This window comes from Nerophis ophidion, linkage group LG10 (assembly GCF_033978795.1).
Source record: "Nerophis ophidion isolate RoL-2023_Sa linkage group LG10, RoL_Noph_v1.0, whole genome shotgun sequence".
Classification (NCBI taxonomy): Eukaryota; Metazoa; Chordata; class Actinopteri; order Syngnathiformes; family Syngnathidae; genus Nerophis; species Nerophis ophidion.
The window spans coordinates 37,765,946-37,792,482 of record NC_084620.1 but is presented as its reverse complement, the minus strand read 5'-3'; the positions used below and the strand labels follow the sequence as shown (position 1 = coordinate 37,792,482).

General features: G+C 41.9%; 1 protein-coding gene across 3 annotated transcripts; it reads right to left on the bottom strand.

Annotated features, from left to right (window-relative positions):
• Window positions 1-486: 486 nt before the first annotated feature.
• gba2 (glucosidase, beta (bile acid) 2) lies at window positions 487-26,437 on the bottom strand. Of its 3 annotated transcripts, XM_061913643.1 has the most exons (19): window positions 26,320-26,437; window positions 25,570-26,076; window positions 17,445-17,536; window positions 17,229-17,344; window positions 16,937-17,155; window positions 16,634-16,873; window positions 16,452-16,554; window positions 12,437-12,590; window positions 11,772-11,897; window positions 11,514-11,698; window positions 11,339-11,443; window positions 11,169-11,276; window positions 11,054-11,073; window positions 10,922-10,987; window positions 10,744-10,850; window positions 8,897-9,039; window positions 8,683-8,798; window positions 1,225-1,416; window positions 487-1,151 (listed from the first exon to the last, which is right to left on the bottom strand). In XM_061913643.1, exons 2-19 carry the CDS (start codon window positions 25,761-25,763, stop codon window positions 924-926), a joined length of 2,514 nt encoding a protein of 837 aa, XP_061769627.1. In that variant the 5' UTR covers window positions 25,764-26,076; window positions 26,320-26,437; the 3' UTR covers window positions 487-923. The 3 variants fall into 3 exon arrangements, with proteins under 3 accessions (XP_061769627.1, XP_061769626.1, XP_061769628.1); XM_061913642.1 differs by having other exon boundaries at window positions 10,922-11,073; XM_061913644.1 differs by lacking the exons at window positions 25,570-26,076; window positions 26,320-26,437 and adding an exon at window positions 21,375-21,707 and having other exon boundaries at window positions 10,922-11,073.
• Window positions 26,438-26,537: the final 100 nt, after the last annotated feature.

Sequence of the window (26,537 nt, the reverse complement as noted above, 5' to 3'; positions counted from 1 at the left end):
ACTCTCAGTGTGACCTGTATGGCTGTTGATCAAATATGTCTTGCATTCACTTTTGTGTGTGTGTGTGTACAAGCCGCATATACTATGTGACTTGGCCGGCACGCTGTCTGTATAGAGGAAAAGCGGACGTAACGACAGGTTGTGGAGAACGCTAAAGGTAGTGCCTTTAAGGCACGACCCAAATATTGTTGTCCGGGAAGAAATTCGGGAGAATGGTTGCCCCGGGAAATGTTCGGGAGGGGCACTGAATTTTGGGAGTCTCCCAGGAAAATCAGGAGGGTTGGCAAGTATGAGTATGAGCAGTGAATGCGGTGTTAGAGCTGCCCCGTTGCTGTATAATACCGGCGGGCCAGCTCCAATGTTAATTTGATATTGCCTCAAGGGCCAAATGAAATTACACGGCGGGCCAGATTTGGCCCGCGGGCCAGAGTTTGACACCCATGCCTTAATGTGGCCCCTGAGCTAAAATGAGTTTGACACCCCTGCTGTAAATAGTTAAGGATTTATTCAGGATGATTGTCATGATTGCAGGTTTTTTCAAACAGTCTGGCTTGCAGCTACTTTGATGTTCGTATATAAACCAGAAAAATAGATGTATTTGTACCCACTACTCAATTGTACATGACCTAGTACAGCATTCAAATATTTATGTGTGGTTATATTACTACATCTACAGGTGAAAGCTTATAAAATATCAAAATTGACTTCAAGTTTCTTAGCTTCTGGCCCAAAACATGAACCTCTATTCACAAGCACCAATGAAAGCAATCAGTCTTGATATTAAGATACAGATGTGTGTGCAAAATACGGTTGTACAGTATATTGTGTGGAGAGGCTGTGATTGAAACAAAACCTGCAGTGTAAAACCAAAGTCAAGTAACAATATTATCTGCAGACATAGCTTAACAGAGATGATTGTGCCGCTAACACTGCTCTAGGCCGGCCCCCCGGGATGCCGACGTGTCATCATCCTCACGGGAATAGTCAATAGCGAGCTGCATGGCCCACACGCTGAGCGGCCTCATGTAAGCGAGAGAGCGATAGATAGCCTTCTCGCAGTAGGCTTCTGGTGTCTGAAAGGCCATGCCCAGCCTCTCCCACACCGTGCGGTAGCAACCCTCTGCTGTGCGCATGCCTTCCTCCAGCATCCCCTGAGGAGAAAAAAACCCCCATTAATGTCTGGGCTATAAGTAAGGAAAAAATCATGACTTTTTTTTTTTTTACCTCGTGTATCATAGTGGCAGCCAGCCCGTATACGACGCCGATCCATACCTCATCCGATTGGACACTGGAGCGGTCTGGTACACCTTCCGGTCTCATGCCATTAACCGCACCCATCTGACCACCAGCAAAGCTCATGACATTTAAGTCGTAAACAGATTGGAGTGCAGTGCGGATTTTGTCTTTGGGGAATGCCTGGATGGGACGAGGATGATATCCATTGACTGCCTTGTTCCACAGGTGGATACACAGCTTGTGAAAGAAAACTTCTGTATGATTTAGAGTGGTCAATAGGGATCGACCGATTATCAGCGCTGATATTTGGCATTTTGACATTAATCGATATCTGCGGATATTTTATTATTACAACTACAACAGATACGGCAGATACAATATATACACATATTAAAGTTTAGATACCAATGATTCTCACACACACACTAGGTGTGGTAAGATTACCCTCTGCATTTGACCCTTCACCCTCACCCCTTGGGAGGTGAGAAGAGCAATCAGGGCCACGCCTGGGAATAATTTTTGGTGATTTAACCCCCAATTCCAACCCTTGATACGGAGGTAATGGGTCCCATTTTTATAGTCTTTGGTATGACTCGGCCGGGGTTTGAACTCACGACCATCCAATCTCAGGGCGGACACTCTAACCCAGGGGTAGGGAACCTATGGCTATAGAGCCAGATGTGGCTCTTTTGATGACTGCATCTGGCTTTCAGATAAATCTTAGCTGACATTGCTTAACATGCTTAATAATTCCGCTGGTAATCACAGTGTTAAAAATAACATTCAAATTATAAAACATCGTCATGCATTTTAATCCAACCATCCGTTTTCCATTGCACCTGTTCAAGATGTCGCATTATTGGTAAGAAGTATTATATTTATTATTGGTTAACTTTAGAATAACAATGTTATTAAAAAGAATAAGAGACTTATTATACTCTAAAAATGTTGGTCTTACTTAAAAATGCGTGTATTTAGTTGTATTCATTGTTAAAAAATATTATATTGCTCTCACGGAAATACATTTTGAAATATTTGGCTTTCATGGCTCTCTCAGCCAAAAAGGTTCCCGACCCCTGCTCTAACCATTAGGCCACTGAGCATATGTTACTGGTATTTAGTATTACACACCTGCGCTCTCTTTCTTTCCTTGGAGTGCTTTTGCCGACAGCATGTCTAGTCTGCTTATGATAACTTGTCAGGACTTAAATTTTTTGGGCGGGGAATTCCAGTTTTTGTCCTTCTCACCCAGCATTTCTTACTTCCTTTTTTCACCCGCTGTGTTTTCGCTACCACAGCAATCGCATTTCAAGCACGTTTTTATGTTCCATGATCCAATCAAATAACGCGACTGAGAAGATAAATGGTAAATGTGTTATACTTGTATAGCGCTTTTCTACCTTCAAGGTACTCAAAGCACACACACACACACACACACACACACACACACACACACACACACTCACACACACACACACAACTGATGTCAGGAGCTGCCATGCAAGGCCCAAACCACGACCCATCAGGAGCAAGGGTGAAGTGTCTTGCTCAAGGACACATTGGACGTGAGGAGGTTGGTAGAAGTGAAGTTAATTATATTTATATATCACTTTTCTCTAGAGTCTCAAAGCGCTTTACATCCATCCATCCATTTTCTACCGCTTGTCCCTTTCAGGGTCGCGGGGGCTCGCTGGAGCCTATCTCACCTGAGTTTCGGGCGGAAGGCTGTGTACACCCTGAACAAGTCGCTACCTCATCACAGGGCCAACACAGATAGACAGACAACATTCACACTCACATTCACACACAAGGGACAATCTAGTTTTGCCAATCAGCCTATCCCCAGGTGCATGTTTTTGGCGGTGGGAGGAAGCCGGAGTACCCGGAGGGAACCCACGCAGTCACGGGGAGAACATGCAAACTCCGCACAGAAAGATCCCGAGCCTGGGATTGAACTCAGGACTACTCAGGACCTTCGTATTGTGAGGCAGACGCACTAATAGTAAAACCAAATATCAAAGTTACATTTAAACCAGGGTGGGTGGCACTGGGAGCAGGTGGGTAAAGTGTCTTGCCCAAGGACACAACGGCAGTGACTAGGATGGTGGAAGCGGGAATCGAACCTGGAACCTTTACGGCTCGGCCACTCTACCAACCGAGCTATAGAAGGTGGGGATCGAACCAAGAACTCTCAGGTTGCTGGTACGGCCACTCTTCCAACCGTGCCACGCTGTCCCCAAGATGACAGAAAATATATTTCTGCCAAAATTCCACTCTTTGTGTAACTTGACAAATAGGACAAATGATGCATGAAGCTAATTTCTGGGTTAGGCTACATGAAGGATCCCAGAATTAGTTTTGTTTTCCATGTTTAAAACTCATATATTTCATATCAATCACATTGACCTAAACTGTGCTGCAAATTGAGAACATGATGTGAACGTATGCGATAGTAATTGCTATGTAGTGGAAAGGGGGTAGGATTATATTAGTTTTGCTTCTTCCTACTCCTTTTTGGACATGTAAAGAGAAATTGAAATATGTGATATAGCATATTGAAATGGTATACATATTGAAATGAACTTCAACCTACTCACCAAACAATATTTCTGGGTTACTCACGAAGAAACCTTACAATGTGTTAAATCTATAAACTGCTAAAATAAAAAATGTATTAGCTTGCATGAAAAATCCCGTATTTTCACCGATTTTCCATATTTTGTAATGCAAATGTTGATGCTCCTCTTAGACACACATCATAAAGGTATTTGTGAAATCCCTTGATGTTATTTGGTGCAAAATTAACCACAACATTAGCACCGCACAAAACATTACTCCTTTTTGGTCTGACCTTACCTAAAAATATAAGTTAAAAAAAACAAAAACCTAAAGCTTTGTCTAGCTGTTTACTGACATGTTAAACATGTTTAGCAACATTTTTTTGCAAATGAATATCGGCTCAAAATATTGGTTATCAGCCTCCTTGACTACTAATAGTTGGTATCGGTCGATCTCTAGGATTCAGTGTACAGTATAGATTTACTATCCACAGAAAATAGCTACATATTCTAAAGGGCTGACAACACAGATGACTACCAAAATAATAGCGTCATGATCTGCGGCTGAATGAGTGCTCCAGTCAAAAAAGAGCCATGGTTCTTTGAGGCGAAACGTGAACTGCACCACAAGTGAGTCTACCTCACAGAGAATATGTTCAAGTTGTATCCTTGGTGAGAATATTTTGTGTAAGCATCTTTGTTATTTACCACTGCCTTCATATTCTTGGACACAGTGTAATGACCCCAGGGATCCAGCCATCCATCCATCTTCTTCCGCTTATCAAAGGTTGGGTCGTGGGGGACTTCCTTCTCCCCAGCCACTTTGTCCAGCTCTTCCCGGGGGATCCCGAGGCGTTCCCAGGCCAGCCGGGAGACATAGTCTTCCCAAAGTGTCCTGGGTCTTCCCCGTGGCCTCCTACCGGTTGGACATGCCCTAAACACCTCCCTAGGGAGGCATTCGGGTGGCATCCTGACCAGATGCCTGAACCGCCTCATCTGGCTCCTCTCAATGTGGAGGAGCAGCGGCTTTAATTTGAGCTCACCCTGGATGGCAGAGCTTCTCACCCTATCACCCTATCTCTAAGGGAGAGCCCAGCCACACGGCGGAGGAAACTCATTACGGTCGCTTGTACCCGTGATCATGTCCTTTCGGTCATAACCCAAAGCTCATGAACATAGGATCCAGCCATATATATATGTATATATATATATATATATATATATAAAAATATTGCTGTGGAGAGGTGGAGCCGACGGGCAGACGGCGGGGCAGGACACGCTGTAGCCCCGCTCAAGATGGCGGCAAGGAGGCCGCGGAACGGAGAAGTGGGGCGTGCCGGGAGCAACGCCGCTGCAATCCAGATCAGGTGCGTGGCTCACACACCAGTAATCAATCAACGTATCTCCTCGCAGTATATAAAAGGGGAGAAGGAGGAAAGATAAAAGGAGGTGGAATGCCCGCAGCAGATGCAGCGCAGGAGCGATCAAAGAGCAACAGAGAACAGCACATGAGAGACGACGACGCGGCCGCCTGAAAGAGCGACCGAAGAGCGAGCAGCGGAGAGGAGCTGAAAGAGTGATCCGAGCTGCCGAAAAAAACTTTATTGAAAAATAAAGAGTCAAACCTGTGCTGAATAGCGATGTCCTTCCTGGGTGGTCTACGCAACCCGCACAATGACACCAAGCGACGGTCACATTTGGCGCCCAATGTGGGGCCACCGGAGGCGGAGGAGGACGATCCCCTGTGGGCTCTCATTGGTGCGCTGGCGGGCCTGGCGGAAAGAAGCCGTCAGAATTGCTGGCTCCTGCAAGCATTGGCGGACCAGACGGGGGGTGGAGCGGCGAATGGCCCCTCCGAAGACAAGAAGCCAGACAACGGTGCAGAGGAGGCGCCCCCTGCTGAGGAGACAGATGCACAGCCGATAGAGCGTGCAGAAGAAGAAGAAATAGTTGAAAAAATTTAAGAAAATGATGAAGAAGAAGAAATAGTTGAAGAAATTCAAGAAAACGATAAAGAAGAGGAAATAGCTGGAGAAATTCAAGAAAATGATAAAGAAGAAATAGTTGAAGAAATTCAAGAAAATGATAAAGAAGAAGAAAAAATAGTTGAAGAAATTCAAGAAAATTATAATGAAGAAAAAGACAAAGAAAAGGACAAGGAGGACGAAGAAAAGGACAAAGAGGACAAAGAAAAGGACAAAAAGAATGAAGAAAAGGACAAAGACGATGAATAAAAGGACAAAGAGGGCAAAGAAAAGGACAAAGAGGGCGAAGAAAAGGACAAAGAAAAAGACAAAGAAAACAAAGAAAAAGTCAAAGAGGAGGATGAAGCTTCAGTACAACCACAAGACCAGAAGGTAGAATAGCCAGCTGACAAGAAGGAAGAACCAGAAGACAAAGTAGACGATGCAGGAGGAGAGGAGGCAGGAAGAAGAGAAGACAGGTGGCCGTGGCAGTCTTCATTTCCCGCCCCTTCAAAAAAGGGAGGGGGGAGAATGCTCAGCCGAACGGAAGACCGGCTTGCGTCTGGCGATGAAGGACTGTGGAGAGGCGGAGTCGACGGGCCGAAGGCGGGGCAGGACACGCTGTAGCCCTGCTCACACACCAGTAATCAATCTACATATCTCCTCGCAGTATATAAAAGGGGAGAAGGAGGAAATATAAAAGGAGGAGGTGGATTGTCCGCAGCAGATGCAGCACAGGAGCGATCAAAGAGCGACAGAGAACAGCACACGAGAGACGACAACGCGGCCGGATGAAAGAGCGACCGAGGAGAGGAGCTGAAAGAGCAATCCGAGCTGCCGAAAAAACTTTATTGAAAAATAAAGCGTTCAACCTGTGCTGAAAAGTGATGTCCTTCCTGGGTGGTCCACGCAACCCACATGACGACAGCAAGCGACTGTCACAATTGCCAGTCACAATTAGCTTGTGCTAAACTGGGAATAAGATAATATAAATGTATGACGTAATTCAGGGGTGTCAAACTCATTTTCATTGAGGGCCACATCGCAATAATGGGTGCTTTCATAAGGCCGCTTTTTAAAAATTAATTTACATTATACATGTGGGTAATAACCTGTGATTAATCATGATTAAACAAAATGCATATGCATTTGATTGTTAGATTTAGGGAGAGGACGCCCACATATGCGGTCCCCTCCTAAGTTTCTCATTGTTATCCCATTGGGTTGAGTTTTTTCTTGCCCTGATGTCGTTGTGGCTTGTGCAGCCTTTTGAGACACTTGTGATTAAGGGCTATATAAATCAACTTTGATTAATTGATTGATTGACTCAGCTTAAAAATGTTGCGGAGTTGACTTCCTTTCGGATTCAGTCAGCTTTTATCATTTGCACTCCTTGTGGCCGAGTGTTTATCAGGGTTTCTGTTGCTGTTTCTGTAGAAAGATGTTTTTTTTGCGAGATTGTATCACTAGCCCAACGCTCGACCCTCCTCGTTTCTCATTCGAGACTTGGGACCAGTCAACGAACTAATATGTGGTAAAATGAAAAGTAGGAGAATGATCACAAATGATCTAGAGCACGGGTCTCAAACTCAATTTACCTGGGGGCCACTGGATGCACAGTCTGGGTGAGGCTGGGCCGCAAGAAAATATTTTTTAAAATAAATATTTTTAAAGGTCTTTATTTTTATTTTCAACACAAAACAAAATCAAAATATAAATGAACAAAATAAGAATTAAGTAAATAAATGAGTCATAGGTAATAATAATAACTCGATTTCTCCAGTCAGTAACAATGTATACACATACTAACTGTGATGTTATGAGCTGGGGAATATAAGAACTACACTACCAAGCATGAACAGTAGTGAAAAGCATGTATGTCGCCATGTCGGCAGCTAGAATGTGGTTATGAGCATGCTATGGAGTTTACAGTTACGGTAGCACAATTAGCCCCAAACGGGCTAACATCACGACTAACGTGTTACACGTCCGATTCGCCCAGCAATTCTCTGTCGGAGTATCAGCGCTGGGGTCCGGTGCACCACAGTTTTGTATTGTCGCTCGGTCTTTTGGCGGAATGCTACTGGACCGCTCGACTTCCCAGCCCGGATTGTTACAGCAGCGCCGGGGGAGGGAGTGAGAGAGAGACACACACAGGGACAGAGAAAGCGAGCAGGCGGGCGAGCGAGCGAGTGAGTGAGCGAGGGAGGAAGAGCGCGTGCGGGTTTAGTGGAAAAGCGGCAAAACGTTTCTCTGCTTGCATCACGCAAGTGACGTCAATGTTCTGCCCTCGAGAGCCATATACCACATCGTGATTGTTAGATTCCTTCAGCTCCGCACACAACGCTGTCAAGTGCCATTCATATAAAACCTGAGGGCCGCACAAACATCAAACTTTCATATTAAGGTGGCGGCCGCAGAATAACATCTCGCGGGCTGCGATTGGCCCGCGGGACCCATGTCTGAAATCCCTGATCTAGAGTCAATGGGACTGCACTAGTAAGAGGCAAAGAGTCTTGCTATGGACAGAGTGAAATTGAGGTCTGCTGTAGCTGGAGCAACTAAGTGTAAGTAAGTCAGAATTTGGCAGTACATAATGGAATTCACGTTTACCCTCAATAAACCGCAGCTACCCGGTTCCGACAGCACTCGGGCAGCCTCAGTCATTATGCGACCATCGCCATGCTTGACTTGTGTTGCCAGCTATTCAGATAATAATGGCAGTGTGTTGAAGTATTTTCTGTGGATAGTAAATCTATATTGCTTAACAATGTGTACACGGACTACTCCAAAGTACATCCAAGTTTACTTTGTACAGTATTGCCCCTTGTACAAAAATGCTTGCTGAAATGTGAGGGGTGTATTCCCTTTTGTAGGACATATCTATAATTAGTTAGGAAATGAATGGATGGATGGATAGTTACCTGGAAGTCTCCTTTTCCAAGCCCAGATGCTCTCAGGAACCAGTGGCCGGCACACTGGTCGGACATGGCACTGTTTGAAAGGTCCCTCCCGCTGCAGTCATAATTGTAGTACTTGCCTAAGACGTCGTGAGGAAAAAGCCACACGTTGTACAAAACATCAACAAACAGCACAAATACGGTCTGGTATTCTACATAAATGGCTGCGGGGTGTTACCGTTCCACAGCAGTTTATCAAAAGCGGCGCTGCCTCTTTCCAAGAGGTCTCTGTAATGTTGGTGGGCCTCCTCGTCGGCCACCAGTGTAGCCATCTTGCACATGACGCACAGTGACGCCAACCACAATCCGCCGCAGTAGGCGCTGCAACGCATTAGCGAAATTAAGCATGCTTACTTGTGGCAAATAAGCATGCTTACTGTATTTCTTTGAATTGCCGCCAGGGCACCAATTAGTTTAAAACCTCTTCTCACTTTGGCGTTTACCAAAGGCAGGTATGCGCTAATTATTTTAAAACCTCTTCTCACTCCGGCGCTTACCAAAGGCATGCGGTAAATTTAGGCCCGCGCTTATAAATTTGAGTGTGATGTAAGATACCATCATGAAAAGCACATTTAATAAAAAAAAAACGTTATTATGGTCTTACCTTTACTTATAAATGAAGTCCATGCGCAGCTCCTTCTGATCAAAAGCATTGATAACTTGTTTATAGAAGTCTTCTTTATCTTTCCTCAGTTTTAAAAGTCTCTCTGTCTCGATGGAGATCTTCTTTTATTACCTCCTGCTTCGATTGAAAGTCCAGTTTAGAAAACTGTTTTATTTTAGATATGTAATCCTCCATGTTAAAAATGCAAGCGAGAGGAAAAAATAAACGATTGCTGCTCACTCTTGCTGCTTGTTGTCACTTCTTCTGCAGCAGAGTTGTCGCAAGACGGATCACTAGCGCCCTCTACCACCAGGAGGCGGGAGTCATTTAATGACTCATATTTGACACACGCAGCTACGGTATATTAATAAAACATAGCTGCTTACTGTTCTTTTTAGCATATTCAATAGCTTGGACCTTAAATCCTACTGAATAGCTCTTAATCTTCTTCCCTTTATGCGATTTCAAACGATTGAAATCAGCCTCCTCCATTTTGAAAATGATGACAGGTGAAGTGTCACTCGTGACGTGACGAGTTTGACCCGGTGGAAATTCTAGGCATATGCTAATTATTTGGCAAAACGAGTTTGACCCGGCAGAAATTCTACACATGTGCTAATAAAAATAATATTTTGCGAAAGGAGTTTGACTCGGCGTTAATCCGGAGCCAGCGGTAATGCTAAGCATGCGCTAATTATTTTGCGAAAGGAGTTTGACCCGGCAGTAATTCTAGGCAGTCGCATACTGTATACCCGGCGGCAATTCAAGGAAATACGGTATGTAACTTTGGGTCACAGAGAAACACAGTCTCCTTAAGACGGGGGTCTGCAGACCACGGCTCTTCTGCTTCCCTCTGATTTTTTTCGAACCTCGGAGTGAGAAAAGTTTGCATTTTTATAAAAAAGTTGTATAATTTCCGCCTGAATGCGCACAGGCTGAGTTCTGAGGCACAAGTAAAAGAGCCTGGAAGCCTGTGTGTTCAGTTAAACCCCTTTGAAGACTTGCAAAAAAAAAAAAAGAGGAAAGGGAAAATGTTTATTTCACATGGACAGATTGCTTTTCCTGTACACAATAAAAATAAAAGTTTATAAGCTGTGTTACGTATTGCGGCTCTGTACTGTTTTTCTTTAGTGGAAGAGACGGCAAAATGTCTCTTGATAGTAAAGGTTGCAGACCCCTGACGTAAGTCAATGTGCAGGCCTAAGAATTTATCATATTTACTATTCAATACATCCTTTACTTAACAGCTCATAAGAACCAGGCAAAGCCAACAAGCTGGAAAATCCCACATTTCCTGCCTTTTGCCACGAGTCATGCTTTTCCTATCATGGTTTCCTTCCTCTTCTCAGCAACAGCCAAGTGCAGACAGGAAGCCATACAATGTTCGTAGGGATTATAAGGAACTCAATGGCATTTCTCACCTTGGGCCAGTTGCTGTCCAGCCGTCATATGTCTGATCGGCAAAGCCCGAGTTCTCAATCAGGCCGTCTCCATCGAGGTCGAACTTCAACTCTGACTCCATCACTGCCTAGCAAGCCGAGTGCATGGAATAGTACAATGTTACCACAAAAAATGTGAGAATAATTTATAGGCAGACACCTGGCAGATAGGCCACATGTCCTGCAGATAGTCTCTCTCCTGGGTGAGGTGATAATCCCTGTAGACCTGCAGGACAAATTTCAGGTTCAGGTCCTTCCAGTAGGCGGTGTCATGAATGAGGTAGGCATTCACCCTTTGCCACGGCTCATCATCTACAAAAAATAAGAAGGAGCGAAAGGTAAGAAAGTTAGTGATGAGACATTTATTGACATGATTTTAAAGTCAATATTGCTTTGATTCGGTGAACCTGGGTCTCCGATGTCGTGAGGCACCACATTTTTAACCTTGACTGCAGCGTACTGGCCACTCATCAGATGTAACCTTTCGGTGACATCCTGCTGGACCACACTGCCGGCTGAGAGAAGAGTCAAGTCATGGATCAGGGAGAGTTTCAATCAAGAAGAAAGTACTTCTCACCAATGTCATACTGCACACTCAGGGCAAGTTTGGGCCACAACATGATCAGTGCAAAAGAAGCGTAGAAGTGCACGTCGTATGTGTTGTACATTCTGTACTCTTGACCTAAGCAACAAATCCCCTTTTTTAGTAAAACTTCAAATGGTTTCAGTCTAACCACGTTCATGAAATATACCTTCCAAGTAGGCAAAGCGGCCATACTCTTTAATGACGGCAGGCTGAGCTGGCAGCCCTCCATGTTCGCTGCGGACGCCGCCACTGATGTCAGCATCCTCCTGTAACTCGGTCCACACGGTCCCTCCGTCGGCCACAAAGTACAACTCGTTGAAGAGGGCTGACTTATACCAGGAGGGGAGAGAACTGCAAGTATAGAGTAAATATAACAGCCCACCTAATGTAATCAGAGGTAACTACAGCAACACAGTGATGCTACCGGTCTTGCAGTATTGGTGTTTGCCACTGGTCTATGCTCTTCTCCCACTCTGTGTAGTGAGTCAGGGCGTAGTGACTGAGCGAAGGCGATGCGTCCCCTTTGCTTCCAAAGTAACGAGCGTACCTTCTGGAAGCACAAAAGCATGCACCATGTTTTGTTTTTCTCCATAGGTTAGAAGTGCACATCTAACAGGAAACCAAACAAAGTACTAATATGATTCACTTTGAAAAACTGTTCAAACTACAAGTGTTCACAAAGTACAAAGAGGTATTATGATAAAGATCTTGAACCTTTAAAACATTTTTTAAATAGATCATCTCAATCATCTCCTCGGTGAAATAAGGTGTAACTATTAAATTACTTAATTATTATTTTAATAAGAACTTTAATTATTGTGTATATGTATTTATTTATGTATTTAATATTTGTTTTCTTACTTATTGTATGTTAATGTATTTGCTCATTTAGTTATTCACTATAATGTTACAAAAAGAGAACAAAAAAACTGTTATGATACGAAAAAGGATAGGATTAAATAAACTCTGCTACTTCCTACTCCTTTTCGGACATGCTGCCATGAAACAACTGAAAATATGTGATGCATAAGATTGTAATTGAATTGAACGCATGTTCGAAATAATCTGAAACTGAACTGAACAATTTACCTGTGGTGCTCCTTCTCCCGAGACCCAAAGCTGATTTTGGGCATGTCCCACGCCAGGCAGAACTCCAGTGTGTTCCGGCCTTGAGGCAACACAGAGCAGCCAACAGCCAATGCTGCTGCCACCTTCTCTCCTTTGGGAGTCGGCGGGCTGGATCCTGCAGGAGAAAGTTAGATGATTTGTTACAGAACAATAAAAAAACTGTGTCTCATTTCCATCCATCCATCCATTTTCTACTGCTTGTCCCGTTCGGGGTCGCGGGGGGGTCACTGGAGCCTATCTCAGCTGCATTCGAGCGGAAGGCGGGATACACCCTGGACGAGTCTCCCTTGTGGGGGCCTGGCAGCCATTTATGTTATTCCATGTTGATTTAATTTTCCCATACTCCCATTAGTGTGGGCCTGGCACCCACTCATGTTATTCCGTGTTGATTTAATTTCCCTATACTCCCACTGTTATTCCATGTTGATTTAATTTCCCTATACTTCCACTGTTATTCCGTGTTGATTTAATTTCCTGGTACTCCCACTAGTGTGGGCCAAGCACCCACTCATGTTATTCCGTGTTGATTTAATTTCCCTATACTCATTTCAGTTCTCCTTATTTTACAAAAGTGGCTTTCGAATAATGTGCTAACAGAAATATGTTCCCTCGAGCCCGTTTATGGACACTAAATGTGATATTCATTCTCTCTCAACTTTTTTGGCTTAACTTTTTAAAGACAATGGCCAGCTTTGGAGGTGCGGCTTTTCATGCTGTCAAGAAGGAAGAACCTCCTGTATAGTGCATGTGACCGTTCCCGAGCTAAATTACCACACCCCTTGTATAAATCCGACACTTTGTAAACGAAACAAAAAACAGGCTTCACTACACATCTTAAAATACAGCTCTGCCAACTATCTGTCAGTCAGCTACAGACATGGGAGCTGTAAATAGAACTAACCGAACTGGCTAACCTAGCATGGTAAAATATGACTGTATTCATAGTATGGTAGCCCCAATAGCTATGCTTGTGTTGCGAACATTTGTGATCTACTGTCCAACTCCATAATGTTACACTTTGTATATGTTATATGGCATCTATTACATTGGACAGGTATATAGTTACAGCGTACAATCGCCCTCACTACATTATGATTCAAATTTAGTCATCAGATATTCACCAAGTGGGACTTCTGTATCCGGGTTAAGCGTAAACATTGTTAACAACAACAGGCGGTTATTCTTGGCGCGATCTTCACCGAGACAATCTCAAGATGACCAACTTTTGGCAGGACAACTTATTGATGGACTTCATCCTCAACTCCTACCACATCAATAACACATCTCCACATTGGTGAGACTTTGATGTGAGCAATATCAAAAGACAGGACCCAAAACTGACCAGACTCAAAAATTGCTAAAAAACAAAACAAAAAAACCCTGCTCTTAGCTATTAGTAGTCTGGGCAATTGTAAGTAGAGTTAAACTTGTCAAGATGTACCGTATTTTTTGGACAAAAAGGGGCACTTAAAATTATTTCCTTGACCAATTATGCCAGGGGTCGGCAACCCACAATGTTGAAAGAGCCATATTGGACCAAAAATACAAAAAAAAATCTGTCTGGAGCCGCAAAAAATTAAAAGCCTAATATAATGAACGCAACACATAATGGAAGAGTCTATAATAGCTATATTAGCCTACTATCAAAGGCTGACGCAGATCTTTGTTCACAGAAATGTTGTATTTTAATTTTTATTCTACACATTTTGCAACCTTGGAAATCATTAGTAAAAAGGAGGCTTCTTACAGGATGAGCTAAATTCTAGACCGGTTGGCAGACCGGTACCTTTCAGACGCGGTACAGTACCGGATATAATTCATTAGTATCGCGGTACTATACTACAAACCCCGTTTCCATATGAGTTGGGAAATTGTGTTAGATGTAAATATAAACAGAATACAATGATTTGCAAATCAATTTCAACCCATATTCAATAGAATGCACTACAAAGACAAGATATTTGATGTTCAAACTCATAAACTTTATTTTTTTTTGCAAATAATAATTAACCTAAAATTTCATGGCTGCAACACGTGCCAAAGTAGTTGGGAAAAGACATGTTCACCACTGTGTTACATCACCATTTGTTTTAACAACACACAATAAAGGTTTGGGAACTGAGGAAACTAATTGTTGAAGCTTTGAAAGTGGAATTATTTCCCATTCTTGTTTTATGTAGACCTTCAGTCGTTCAACAGTCCGGGGTCTCCGCTGTTATATTTTACGCTTCATAATGCGCCACACATTTTCCATGGGAGACAGGTCTGGACTGCAGGCGGGCCAGGGGCCAGGAAAGTACCCGCACTCTTTTTTTTACAAAGCCACGCTGTTGTAACACGTGTCTTGCTCAAATAAGCAGGGGCGTCCATGATAACGTTGCTTGGATGACAACATATGTTGTTCCAAAACCTGTATGGACCTTTCAGCATTAATGGTGCCTTCATAAATGTGTAAGTAACCCATGCCTTGGGCACTAATACACCCCCACACCATCACAGATGCTGGCTTTTGAACATTGCGCCTATAACAATCCGAATGGTTATTTTCCTCTTTATTCTGGAGGACACCACGTCCTCTGTTTCCAAATATAATTTGAAAAGTGGAGTCGTCAGATCACAGAAAACCTTTCCACTTTGCAACAGTCTATCTTAGGTGATTTTGGGCCCAGCCAAGCCGGCGGCGTTTCAGGATATTGTTGATAAATGGGTTTGGCTTTGCATAGTAGAGTTTTAACTTTCACTTACAGATGTAGCGACCAACCGTAGTTACTGACATTGGTTTTAGGAAGTGTTCCTGAGCCCATGTGGTGATATCCTTTACACACTGATGTCGGTTTTTGATGCAGTACCGCCTGAGGGATCAAAGGTCTGTAATATCATCGCTTACGTGCAGTGATTTTTCCAGATTCTCTGAACTTTTTGATGATTTTACGGACCGTAGATGGTAAAATCCCTAAATTCCTTGCAATAGCTCGTTGAGAAATGTTGTTCTAAACTGTTTGACAATTTGCTTACAATGTGGTGACCCTCACCCCATCCTTGTTTGTGAATTACTTAGCATTTCATGGAAGCTGCTTTTATACCCAATCATCGCACCCACCTGTTCCCAATTAGCCTGCACACCTGTGGGATGTTCCATATAAGTGTTTGATGAGCGTTCCTCCACGTAATCAGTATTTTTTGCCACCTTTGCCAACTTCTTTGTCACGTGTTGCTGGTATCAAATTCTAAAGTTAATGATTATTTGCAAAAAAAAAATGTTTATCAGTTTGAACATCATATATGTTGTCTTTGTAGCATATTCAACTGAATATGGGTTGAAAAGGATTTGTAAATCATTGTATTCCGTTTATATTTACATCTAACACAATTTCCCAACTTATATGGAAACAGGGTTTGTAATATCGGTATACCGTACAACCATAACACACAGCATAAAACGTTTGGTGGACAAAATGAGACAAAGAAAGAGTGGCATGAATCACGTCTTTCTGTGGCAGCGTCGGAGAAAGTTGTGCATGTAAAACAAACTACAATAAGTTTAAGGATCGCTGAAATTAGTAGGAGAAAACAGGGCTCACCAAATAGTCTCATCTGTGAAGCATGTATAACATACATTGTGGGATTCCTAACAATTAAGAAGGCTTGTGTCATGTTTACAAAATATTTATTTAAACAAACAAACAAAAACTTTCATCATCTTTTTACATTTGCACACATCTCTGAGGGAGGTCCAGAGAGCCGCTAGGGCGGCGTTAAAGAGCCACATGCGGCTCTAGAGCCTCGGGTTGCTGACCCCGGATTTATGCTGATGTCTATAATAAAACTCTCAGGTAAACAACACCTCTGGTTTAGGTCTTCAAGATCAATGCTATATTTTGGACAACACCCTTCCAATACACTATTGTGGAAACTCTGACATTTATATAAAATTATTTAAAAACTAGAATACAGTTGGACCGTCTAAGAGGCTGACCTGTGGGAGAGTCTAGGCGTCCATCAGTGATGAGGTCACTCCACAAACTGCTGCAGGTTCCCTTTGGACTGAATGCAGTCTGATGGCTGATTTCCCTGTTAGGCTGAACAAAAACAAAACACTTTACTGGAATGTGCATGTGCAAGGGAAGCCTCAGAATCCTCTTTGGATAAATATCAAACCTGCTCTCGTGCAGAGATGCATAAAGTATAAGGATTCACAGAGGTCGAATGATGTAGCAAGACTCCAGACACCGCCTCCCCCTCCTTTTCGAGATGAAATGGTTCATTCCAGTGTCCTCCCCCTTTGTCATCCTTGTGTCCAGACCCGTTGACCATGGTAAACATGATGGTGACATCCAAGGCGCAGTCGTTCTTGTTCTCCACGTTCCAAACAAACACCGCCACAGGTAGGCTGGAGTCCTGCGAGGAGTTACTGCGTCACACTGTGGTCCGTCACAAAGCTAGTAAACGTGCGTCTCCAACCTTGTAGTCATGAGGGATGACCGGCGAAATCTGTTTGCAGGTGAGTGTGACGTTTTGCCCGGGGAGGTGGTAGACAGTCCAGGCGCGTGGGTACAAGGCGTGATAGAAAGCGTACTCGCCGCAGTAACCCCAGTTCCAGCCTTGCAGCGTAGGAGGGCGCTCCACAGAGAGCACCTGCTGGTAAACGGTTTGACCCTCGCGGCGAATGCACACTGTGAACTAAACCAGAAAAACTGACTTTTTAGCAAGATTTCTGTGTTGCATAACGTTTATTTTCCAGAAATCTGGATACCTGATTGGCGGTGACAGTTTTGTAATGGTACATCCCAGGGGTCAGCTGCCACCTACAGAACTCCCCCTTCCAACCTCGAGTGATTGTACCTCCTCCGATGCCTCCAAGCGGTGCTCCTACCAATTGTCAATGACTTTATTATTTGCTCCTTGCAAATTTCATATAGCCTCTATAGCAAAAACCTATTCTTCTGTTGCAGCGTCGACGTGTACCCACCATATATTTGACGCAAGGGTTGCGCACGAAACATATCGATGAATGGTGCCTTCCTTTCCACTTGTGTCTTTTTGTACCACCATTTTAAATACCTGGACACAAACATAAGGGACCAATATTAGTGTATTTCTGTGCCTAAAAAAAATAGTAGTCCTGGGCCGATAAATTATTCTAGACAATATAATGTTCCACAAAATATTGCCAATAAAATAATATTATTGTCAGCATTACTTTGAGATTCACGAGGAATGTTTTATCTTATAATGGTTTGTATTTTAAATTGAGTGTTTATTGCTTAATTTTTTCACCGTATCTGCCTGTCATGGGTATATTTATATTTTTTTGTCCTGTCCTGCTACTCAGCCAAATCATGTTGTTGATGTAAATGTCCATATTTGCTGAAGAGATTTACTTTACAAAAGAGAAGTCTGGGATACTTCTCTTGTTGCCTTATTTGTATTTGACTTTACTCATGTTTGGTGCAGCCGGACCAGAGCAGGAGGGGATAAAAACAGGAAAAAAAGGAAGACGAGGGGGGAAATTCCAGGGAACGAGAGAGGGATAAGACAGAGACAACAACAACAACACAACAATAACAACCACAACAACAACAGAACAGCATCGGCAAATACAATATGTACCAATATGATATGAAAAGTAATAGCAAAGAAGCAGTTAGTGAAGTAAATATCAACAAAAATGACAATGAACATTGTTACACTACAAATGGAGCAATACAAACACCTATAGAAATAGCACTATTGATCATGAATAATAATAAATACCTCTATTATCAACTGTACAATCGTTTCAAATGCAACAATACATACATGTAATGATAACTTGAATTATAAAAGAAAGCCGATAAATGGAGGGGAAAAAAAGAGAAGCAAACTGGGTTAACATTGTGGATTGTTATAGTATTATAGGTCAAGCTTTGGGTATATTTTTAAGATTATTATGCTATTTTTGTACCTTTTTTTATGGTCTAATAATAATTCAAGTGCGTAACTCTTTCAAACTCAATACATTATTTTTCATCAGTGTTTTAGCATTGTAATTGGACAATAACTTTTCATTATCCAAAATATGTAAACAAACCAAAATAAAATTGACTCTCAATCTGTGGTAGTAAAAATTGCACTTCAATGAAGATGAAGGCTGTCAAAATCATCAAGGTAAATCATATGATTAATCACAAAAAAAATGATCACATTAATTCAGTACCCACTTAGATTATTCATGCAATATATTGTAATTGCACAAGCTCTTTTACCTTAACCAAGATATGGTCAGTGATCAGATCAACGCATACGTCAGTAAAAGATGAGTAAGGAGACTGACTGGTGTGCTCGCTGATTAATTTCACTTCGAAATACAGCCTAAAAGGATGTTAGATAAAAATCTTACCAAGTTTACCATTTACATAAAATGTTTCGGGTTGACATTCTGACAATAAAATCGGATTTTGTGTACAAATATTGGGGTCTTTTGTAAAGCAAATGTTAGTTATGCAAGCGAGTAATCACTTGTGATTGGACTATGTAATCCAAATTCTGAAATGTAATTAATCTGATTGAAAAAAAAAATCATTTGACAGCCCCAAATAAATATTAAACATATTGAAGTGCAGTTTATTACCCAGTTGGAAAAACTAGGTTCGGGTGTTTTCCCTTTTTTTGTGTTGGTATCACTTTCCAACTATTTCGGCATACTTGCTCATTCGCCCGTGTTGATAGGCTAATATTGCATTTGGTTCGCGGCCAACATATTCCCACACCAAAACACTTCGCTTTGCAATTATCTTTTCAGTCACGAGTGAGACTCTGTAGCTGTAACCTCTCCAAGGTTTCTCATTGTCATCCCACTAGGTTGAGTTTTGGGATCTGAACCGAGGATGTCGTTGTGGCTTGTGCAGCCCTTTGAGACACTTGTGATTTAGGGCTATATAAATAAACATTGATTGATTGATTGATTGACTGTTGGAAGCGTGCAGTCTTGCCTACTACACCCACAGAGACAAAAACAATGTGTATGTCAGACAAGAGGGTTCACTGATTGTGCTAATTGATGTGCTAAAAGCGATGCACAGAGTGAAACCTCTTGCACACTGGTTGGAAGCAACAAAAGAAGAAAACAAACACACGAACATGGCAATTTATCGATACCTGTAAAATTTATAAATTTTATTTTAATTTATTGTTTAGTTAATTGACTTGTTGGTCCAGACCTACCAGAAAATAAAAATGTACATTAATACACCTCATTGTTGGACTTGAAGCATTAAGGAAAAATATGGTTACATATATTGTATACCGCATATATAATATGTAAACATTACATATGTTATATTTTATATTGCTACCATGGTACATTTTTAGTCTACTTTATACCTTTGGTTGTTGCCCTCTTTTTGTGCCCTTGTGTGCATTATCCTTTCCATTCTTTAAACTGAGCTACTGTGTGGAACAATTTCCCTTGTGGATCAATAAAGTTTGTCTAAGTCTAAGTCACAGTGTATTTACTGCCCTTCTCTTTTTACACTTTCTGTGCATTTTGACAGGTTTCTGTTCCAGTTGTGCTGATCGATCAGCCACCGAAAAGCATCAGTCCATTTTTCGAGAAACAGTATGTGATCGCCATTGAAGATAAATGCCAATCACAAACACCGATCTTCTTTGGCTGACACTGCATTTATTTTCAGTCTCCCAGCTGACAAGCCGCTGGCAACTAATTGTGCATCGCTCTCCATACACAGTGTGGAGCTGCTCCCCTAAGATAATAATAATCATGAATCCGTAATCATTTCTTTGTATCTTAGGTATCATTATTAGAAATGTCCGATAATGGCTTTTTTGCCGACATCCGATATTGTCCAACTCTTAATTACCGATTCCGATATCAACCGATACCGATATATACAGTCGTGGAATTAACACATTATTATGTCTAATTTTGTTGTGATGCCCCGCTGGATGCATTAAACAATGTAACGAGGTTTTACAAAATATATCAACTCAAGTTATTGAAAAAAATGCCAACATGGCACTGCCATATTTATTATTTAAGTCACAAAGTGTATTATTTTTAACATGCCTCAAAACAGCAGCTTGGAATTTGGGACATGACGGGGTTGGGGGGGGAGGGCAGGGTTTCGGTAGCGGGGGATCTATATTGTAGCGTCCGGAAGAGTTAGTGCTGCAAGGGATTCTGGGTATTTGTTCTATTGTGTTTATGTTGTGTTACGGTGCCGATGTTCTCCCGAAATGTGTTTGTCATTCTTGTTTGGTGTGGGTTCACAGTGTGGCGCATATTTGTAACAGTGTTAAAGTTGTTTATACAGCCACCCTTAGTGTGACCTGTATGGCTGTTGATCAAGTATGCTTTGCATTCACTTGTGTGTGTGATTGGGCCGGCACGCAAAAGCAGTGCTTTTAAGGTTTATTGGCGCTCTGTAGTTCTCCCTACGTCCGTGTACCACTCCGTACAGCGGCATTTTAAAAAGTCATATATTTTACTGTTTGAAACCGAAACCGATAATTTCCGATATTACATTTTACAGCATTTATCGGCCGATAATATTGGCAGCCCGATATTATCGAACATTTCTAATCATTATTCAAATATTATTATAATTATTATTATTATAATCATCACTGAAGGACACGGTACAGTTCACACAGGGGCTAAAAATGTTACACAACAAGTGCAGGACAAGAGCAACCATGCTATTAGCTAAGCTAACCGCTAAGTTAGCTTTAAACAACACCAAGAAATAAGTGCTTCGTAAAGTTTAGGAAGTGTAGATGGAACTAAGTTAGAGAAGAAAGTGAGCAGATATTAAAAGGAAATTAACAAGTTGTGGTGAAGGAGCTGAGCAAGAAGGCAAAGCTCTCAATTTACCGGTCGATCTACGTTCACCATCCTCACCTATGCACATGAGCTTTGGGTTATGACCGAAGGGAGAAGATCACGGGTACAAGCGGCCAAAATGAGTTTCCTGCGGCGGGTGGCAGGGCTCTCCCTTAGAGATAGGGTGAGAAGCTCTGTCATCCGGGAGGAACTCAAAGTAAAGCCTCTGTTCCTCCACATCGAGAGGAGCCAGATGAGGTGGTTCAGTCATCTGGTCAGGATGCCACCCGAACGCCTCCCGCGGGAGGTGTTTAGGACATGTCCGACCAGTAGGAGGCTACGGAGAAGACCCAGGACACGTTGGGAAGACTGGCCCCGGGAACGCAGCGGGATCCCTCGGGAGGAGCTGGACGAAGTGGTTTGGGAGAGGGAAGTCTGGACTTCCCTGCTTTGACTGCCGCCCCCGCGACCCTGCCTCGGATAAGCAGTAGAAGATGGATGGATGGATTATTAGGGGCCAAGAGCGAGGATAATTTAACAACTGTTTGTGTGTCAGCAGTGTCACAGTCAAAACGTGACACAAAAGAGGGCGGTCTGATCCATAAATTGGTACTGTCAATATCAAGGGTAGTATCAGTATAAGATCAATACAAGAGTGATTAGGTCTATTTTCTCATAGTCTCAAAATCATTGTTTACAAACTCCAGGAATAAATCCCTTGACACAAGAGGACTTTGAGGGCAAAAACTAAAAGATTTCAAGGAGTAGTAGATATTAAGTTTTGCTTTTATTTAGTTATTGTGTGGCAGCAGGGTGTTAGTGCGTCTGTCTCACAATACAAAGGTCCTGGGTTCGATCCTGCGCTCGGGATTTTTCTGGGTGGAGTTCGCATGTGCTCAACATGACTGCGTGGGTTACCTACGGGTACTCCGGCTTCCTCCCACCTCCAAAGACATGCACCTGGGGATAAGCGGATTGGCAAAACTAAATTGTGAATGTGAGTGCGAATGTTGTCTGTCTATCTGTGTTGGCCCTGTGATGAGGTGGCGACTTGTCCAGGGTGTACCCTGCCCTCCGCCCAATTGTAGCTGAGAAAGGATCCAGCCTCCCCCGTGACCCCGAAGGGAATAAGCGGTAGAAAGTGGATGGATGGATAGTTATTGTGTGACTTTGTTTTGCTCGAACAAATGTATGCAATAAAATAAAATATGGAACTACTTTAAATATCATGTTGATATTTCTTCTAAAACTGCCAAGGGGACGCAGCCTAAATACATTGAAACATTTACAGTTAATATACAGTACATGATCACTATCAGTATTGGCCAGTTTCACTCGATTGAGCAAATCGAGTGATTGTTATCAGAATAGACAGCATAAAACCCTGATTTCAACATCCCTAGTTTCAGTATTCACCCAGTATCATGGTGGCATCTTTTGTAGACTAATTTGCTTAAGCTATTAATACTACTCAATAGTACAGTCAACTCACTGCACATTTTAGCATGTTCATCCTCCAGTGGGTGGAAATGAGAGCTGGCCACAGTATAATGTAGTAGGCTGAGTGTTAAATGACACTCCTGCAGTGCAAGTGTAGGCAGGGTAACTCCAATGCCCTACACCAGGGACGTCAAACTCATTTTCTTTGAGGGCCACATCGCAGCTATGGCTGCCATCAGAGGGCCGCTTGTAACAGCGAATAATGTGTGAATTTGCCTCTGGATTTCATTAATAATTATATAAATTGTTTTAAGTAGACTGTCAATTTTACAGTAAAAACTTTATATTTAAAAACTTTTACTGTAAAATACAGTGGGTTTTTTAAAAAACATTTTACAGTACATGGTAAACAGTACCACTGTGTTTTGGGAGGTGTTTTTTGCGGAAAAAGCTGGCAGTTTATTTGCCCGAATTTTACTATCAAAATTAACATTATATTGTTAATGTAAAAAAACAGTACAGGTTCCTTTCTTATTCTGGCAACTTAGCTGACAGTTTTTCTAACACAAACACAAATGTACCTTTTTTCCATTTACACCGTCAAAAACAAGGTTTTACAGCAGGGGTAGGGGAAATATAGCTCTCCAGCCAGATGTGGCTCCTTTGATGACTGCATCTGGCTCTCAGATAAATCTTAACTGACATTGATCAACATGGTAAGTAATTAATAATACCGTTGGTAATCACAGTGTTAACAATAACGTTCAAAATATAAAACATTCTCATGCATTTTAATGTACAACAATTCTTCTCAACAAAAGATGCGAAATATAACCTTAAAGTAAAATATAATTTAAAACATTTGTACGCTTGTACAACAATTAAAACTTTTAGTATATCTGTATGTGGAACTAAATTATGGAATGGATTAACCAAAGAAATCAAACACAGCACCAATATGATTCAGTTTAAGAGACCGTTCAAACTACAAGTGCTCACAAAGTACACAAAACAAGAATTATGATGAACATCTTGAAACCTTTTTTTTCTCTTTTTTTTATTGAGACAAAGATTTTTTATGTATTCAATATTTGTATGCTTACTATGGTATATTATTCATGTATTATTTATTTGTTCACTGCTCTGTTACAGAGAATAAGGAAATTGGATACAATTACTATGGTATGAAAAAGCGTAGGATTAAATAAGCTCTACTTATTCCTACTCCTTTTCGGACGTGCTGTAATGAAACAACTGGAATTGTGTGATGAATTACATTGTATTGTATGCATGTTCGAAAAAAACTGAAACTGAACTGAACTGAAAATCCCTGCATCCGTTTTCTACCGCACCTGTTCAGTATTTATCATTTGTTAGCTTCAGAATAACAATGTTATTAAACTTAATATACCCTAAAAATGTTGGTCCTACTTAAAAATGCACGCCTTTAGTTGTATTCAGTGCTAAAAAAATAGTATATGACTCTCATGGAAATACATTTTTAAGTAGTTGGCTTTCATGGCTCTCTCAGCTAAAAAGGTTCCCGACCCCTGTTTTAGAGTAAAAGTATTGCAGCTAAGCTAACGGAATTTTAACGCAAAAAAAAAAAGAAGGTAAATTTACAGTAATATGCTGTAAAAAAACATTGTAAAATGGAATGTAATTTTTATTAACTTGATGGGTGGTTTGCAGTAAAATCAAAGTCAAGCCGGTGTTTAAGTATTTATTTTTATTTAGACAAAAACCTGTTTGGAAAGAATGATGATGAATATTGGATACTATTAAACCTTAAAAGGTATGCAATTTCAAGCAGTACATATATGATTTCTGTCAAAATGAAAAAAAATCTATTAAATTTAGTGAGAAAATATTAAGTACTTTATTCACTCATATCATTTCCAGGTGTCGCGGGCCAGATCTGGCCCCCGAGCCTTGAGTTTGACACCTGTGCCCTACACGCACTTATAGAAATGATTTAATATACGTAAATGTGTGATAGTTTCTCTACCTAGTGTGTGTGTGACTATCAGTGGTACTTTAACTTTTACTTTATCCGCCCTGAGATCGGTGGGTCGTGGGTTCAAACCCCGGCCGAGTCATACCAAAGACTATAAAAATGGGACCCATTACCTCCCTGCTTGGCACTCAGCATCAAGGGTTAGAATTTCTGGGGTTAAATCACCAAAAGTATTTCCCGACCGCGGCCACCGCTGCAGCTCACTGCTCCCCTCACCTCCCAGGGGGTGGAACAAGGGGATGGGTCAAACGCAGAGGGTAATTACACCACACCCAGTGTGTGTGTGTGTGACTATCAATGGGACTTTAACTTACCGTATATCCTTGAATTGCCGCAGGGCATATAGTATGCGCCTTCCTTGAATTACTGCCGGGTCAAACTCGCTTCCCAAAATAATTAGCGCATGCTTAGTATTACCGCCTGGTCAAACTCGTGATGTCACGAGTGACACTTCCCTGTCATCATTTTCAAAATAGAGGAGGCTGATATCAATACCGGTAATTTGAGATCGCATGAAGGGAAAAAGATTAAGAGCTATTGTGTAGGATTTAAGGTTCAAGCTTACATCACACTCAAATTTTTACTGCATGACTTTGGTAAGTGTCAAAGTAAGAAGAGGTTTTAAAATAATTAGCGCATGCTTACTTTTACCGCATGTCTTTGGTAAGCGCAGGAGTGAGAAGAGGTTTTAAATTAATTAGCGCCCCGGCGGCAATTCAAGGAAATACGGTAACTTAATTTGAGGTGTTCACAGTGCACGATAGCAAAGTTGCAACACTATTTTACATGCAAATGATGGAAGGAAGAGAGCCTCACCTGATTCCAAGTCCAAAGTGCTCAACAATGTTTGTAAGCGACACATCCTTAGCTTGGAAAGGCTTCCTCTTTTCCTTGAATTCATGGGCCAAACAAATGCGCCATCCCTCCGCAGGCACCTGGTGGCCCTCTTCCTTGGAGACGTACCTGCTCATCAGGTCTGCTGTGGATTTCTCACCCCCATCCGCACTCATTTTGACCTCCTTTTTTGTGCGAACAAAGTCCAAGCAGCAAAATGAAGCTGTCGCTGCCTTGTTGTCAACAACGCGCCCCTGTCATGGAAGCAACAACAAAATGTTCATGGGGATGGTAAGTTCATACTTTGACGCAAACCAGTTTGGCATGTGTTTGTTTCTCGGTCAGGGGCAAAAGGCAGATAAAAGTGCATTCAAGCAGGAGTACCCAGCGCCATTATTTGCGAAAATCCGCTGGAAAACCAGTCGTTTGTGCAGCCTGGAGTGATGATGAGTTGCAGACTGACAGTAGACCGCCAAGCAGAGGTGGCACCTATAATGTAATGAAAGAAAAAAAACGGTTAAATGGACCAAATTCTATCAGTCACAAACATCCCTTGTACCGTTAGCTCAATGACTCGCTGGTTAAAAAAAACAACAACAGTATCATTATGTTGGGTTTCGCTCAATTCGTGCAAGGAGCGTGAGCGGCACAAAGTCCAACCTTTTTTTTATTTTTTAAAACGAAATCTTAAGTGATTAGATATCTGAAGAGGACGCATGATAACCAGCATACCTTAAAGCGCATCTACGGGCGTTTGAATTCAAACTAGTGAAACATGTTGGTCTGCTAGCAACCAGGAAGTCAATTGCCAGCCGGGCTAGTTTACACAGACCAGCGCACGCTCAGTCGGCGAAACCATTTTGACCAAAACAAAGGGGGGATTATTTTATCTCTATACTGGTTATCCTTGTCTGAGATCAAGTGACTTTAGGACAGATATCAATGTATAC

Excerpts from the sequence above, each read along its gene's own strand:
- gba2 (XM_061913642.1), bottom strand. The coding sequence starts at position 25,763 with ATGAGTGCGGATGGGGGTGAGAAATCCACAGCAGACCTGATGAGCAGG. Across the intron at positions 12,591-16,451 it reads ACGCCTAGACTCTCCCACAG|GATCCAGCCCGCCGACTCCC; the intron begins GTCAGCCTCTTA and ends TTTCTCCTGCAG. Across the intron at positions 8,799-8,896 it reads TGATAAACTGCTGTGGAACG|GCAAGTACTACAATTATGAC; the intron begins GTAACACCCCGC and ends ACGACGTCTTAG.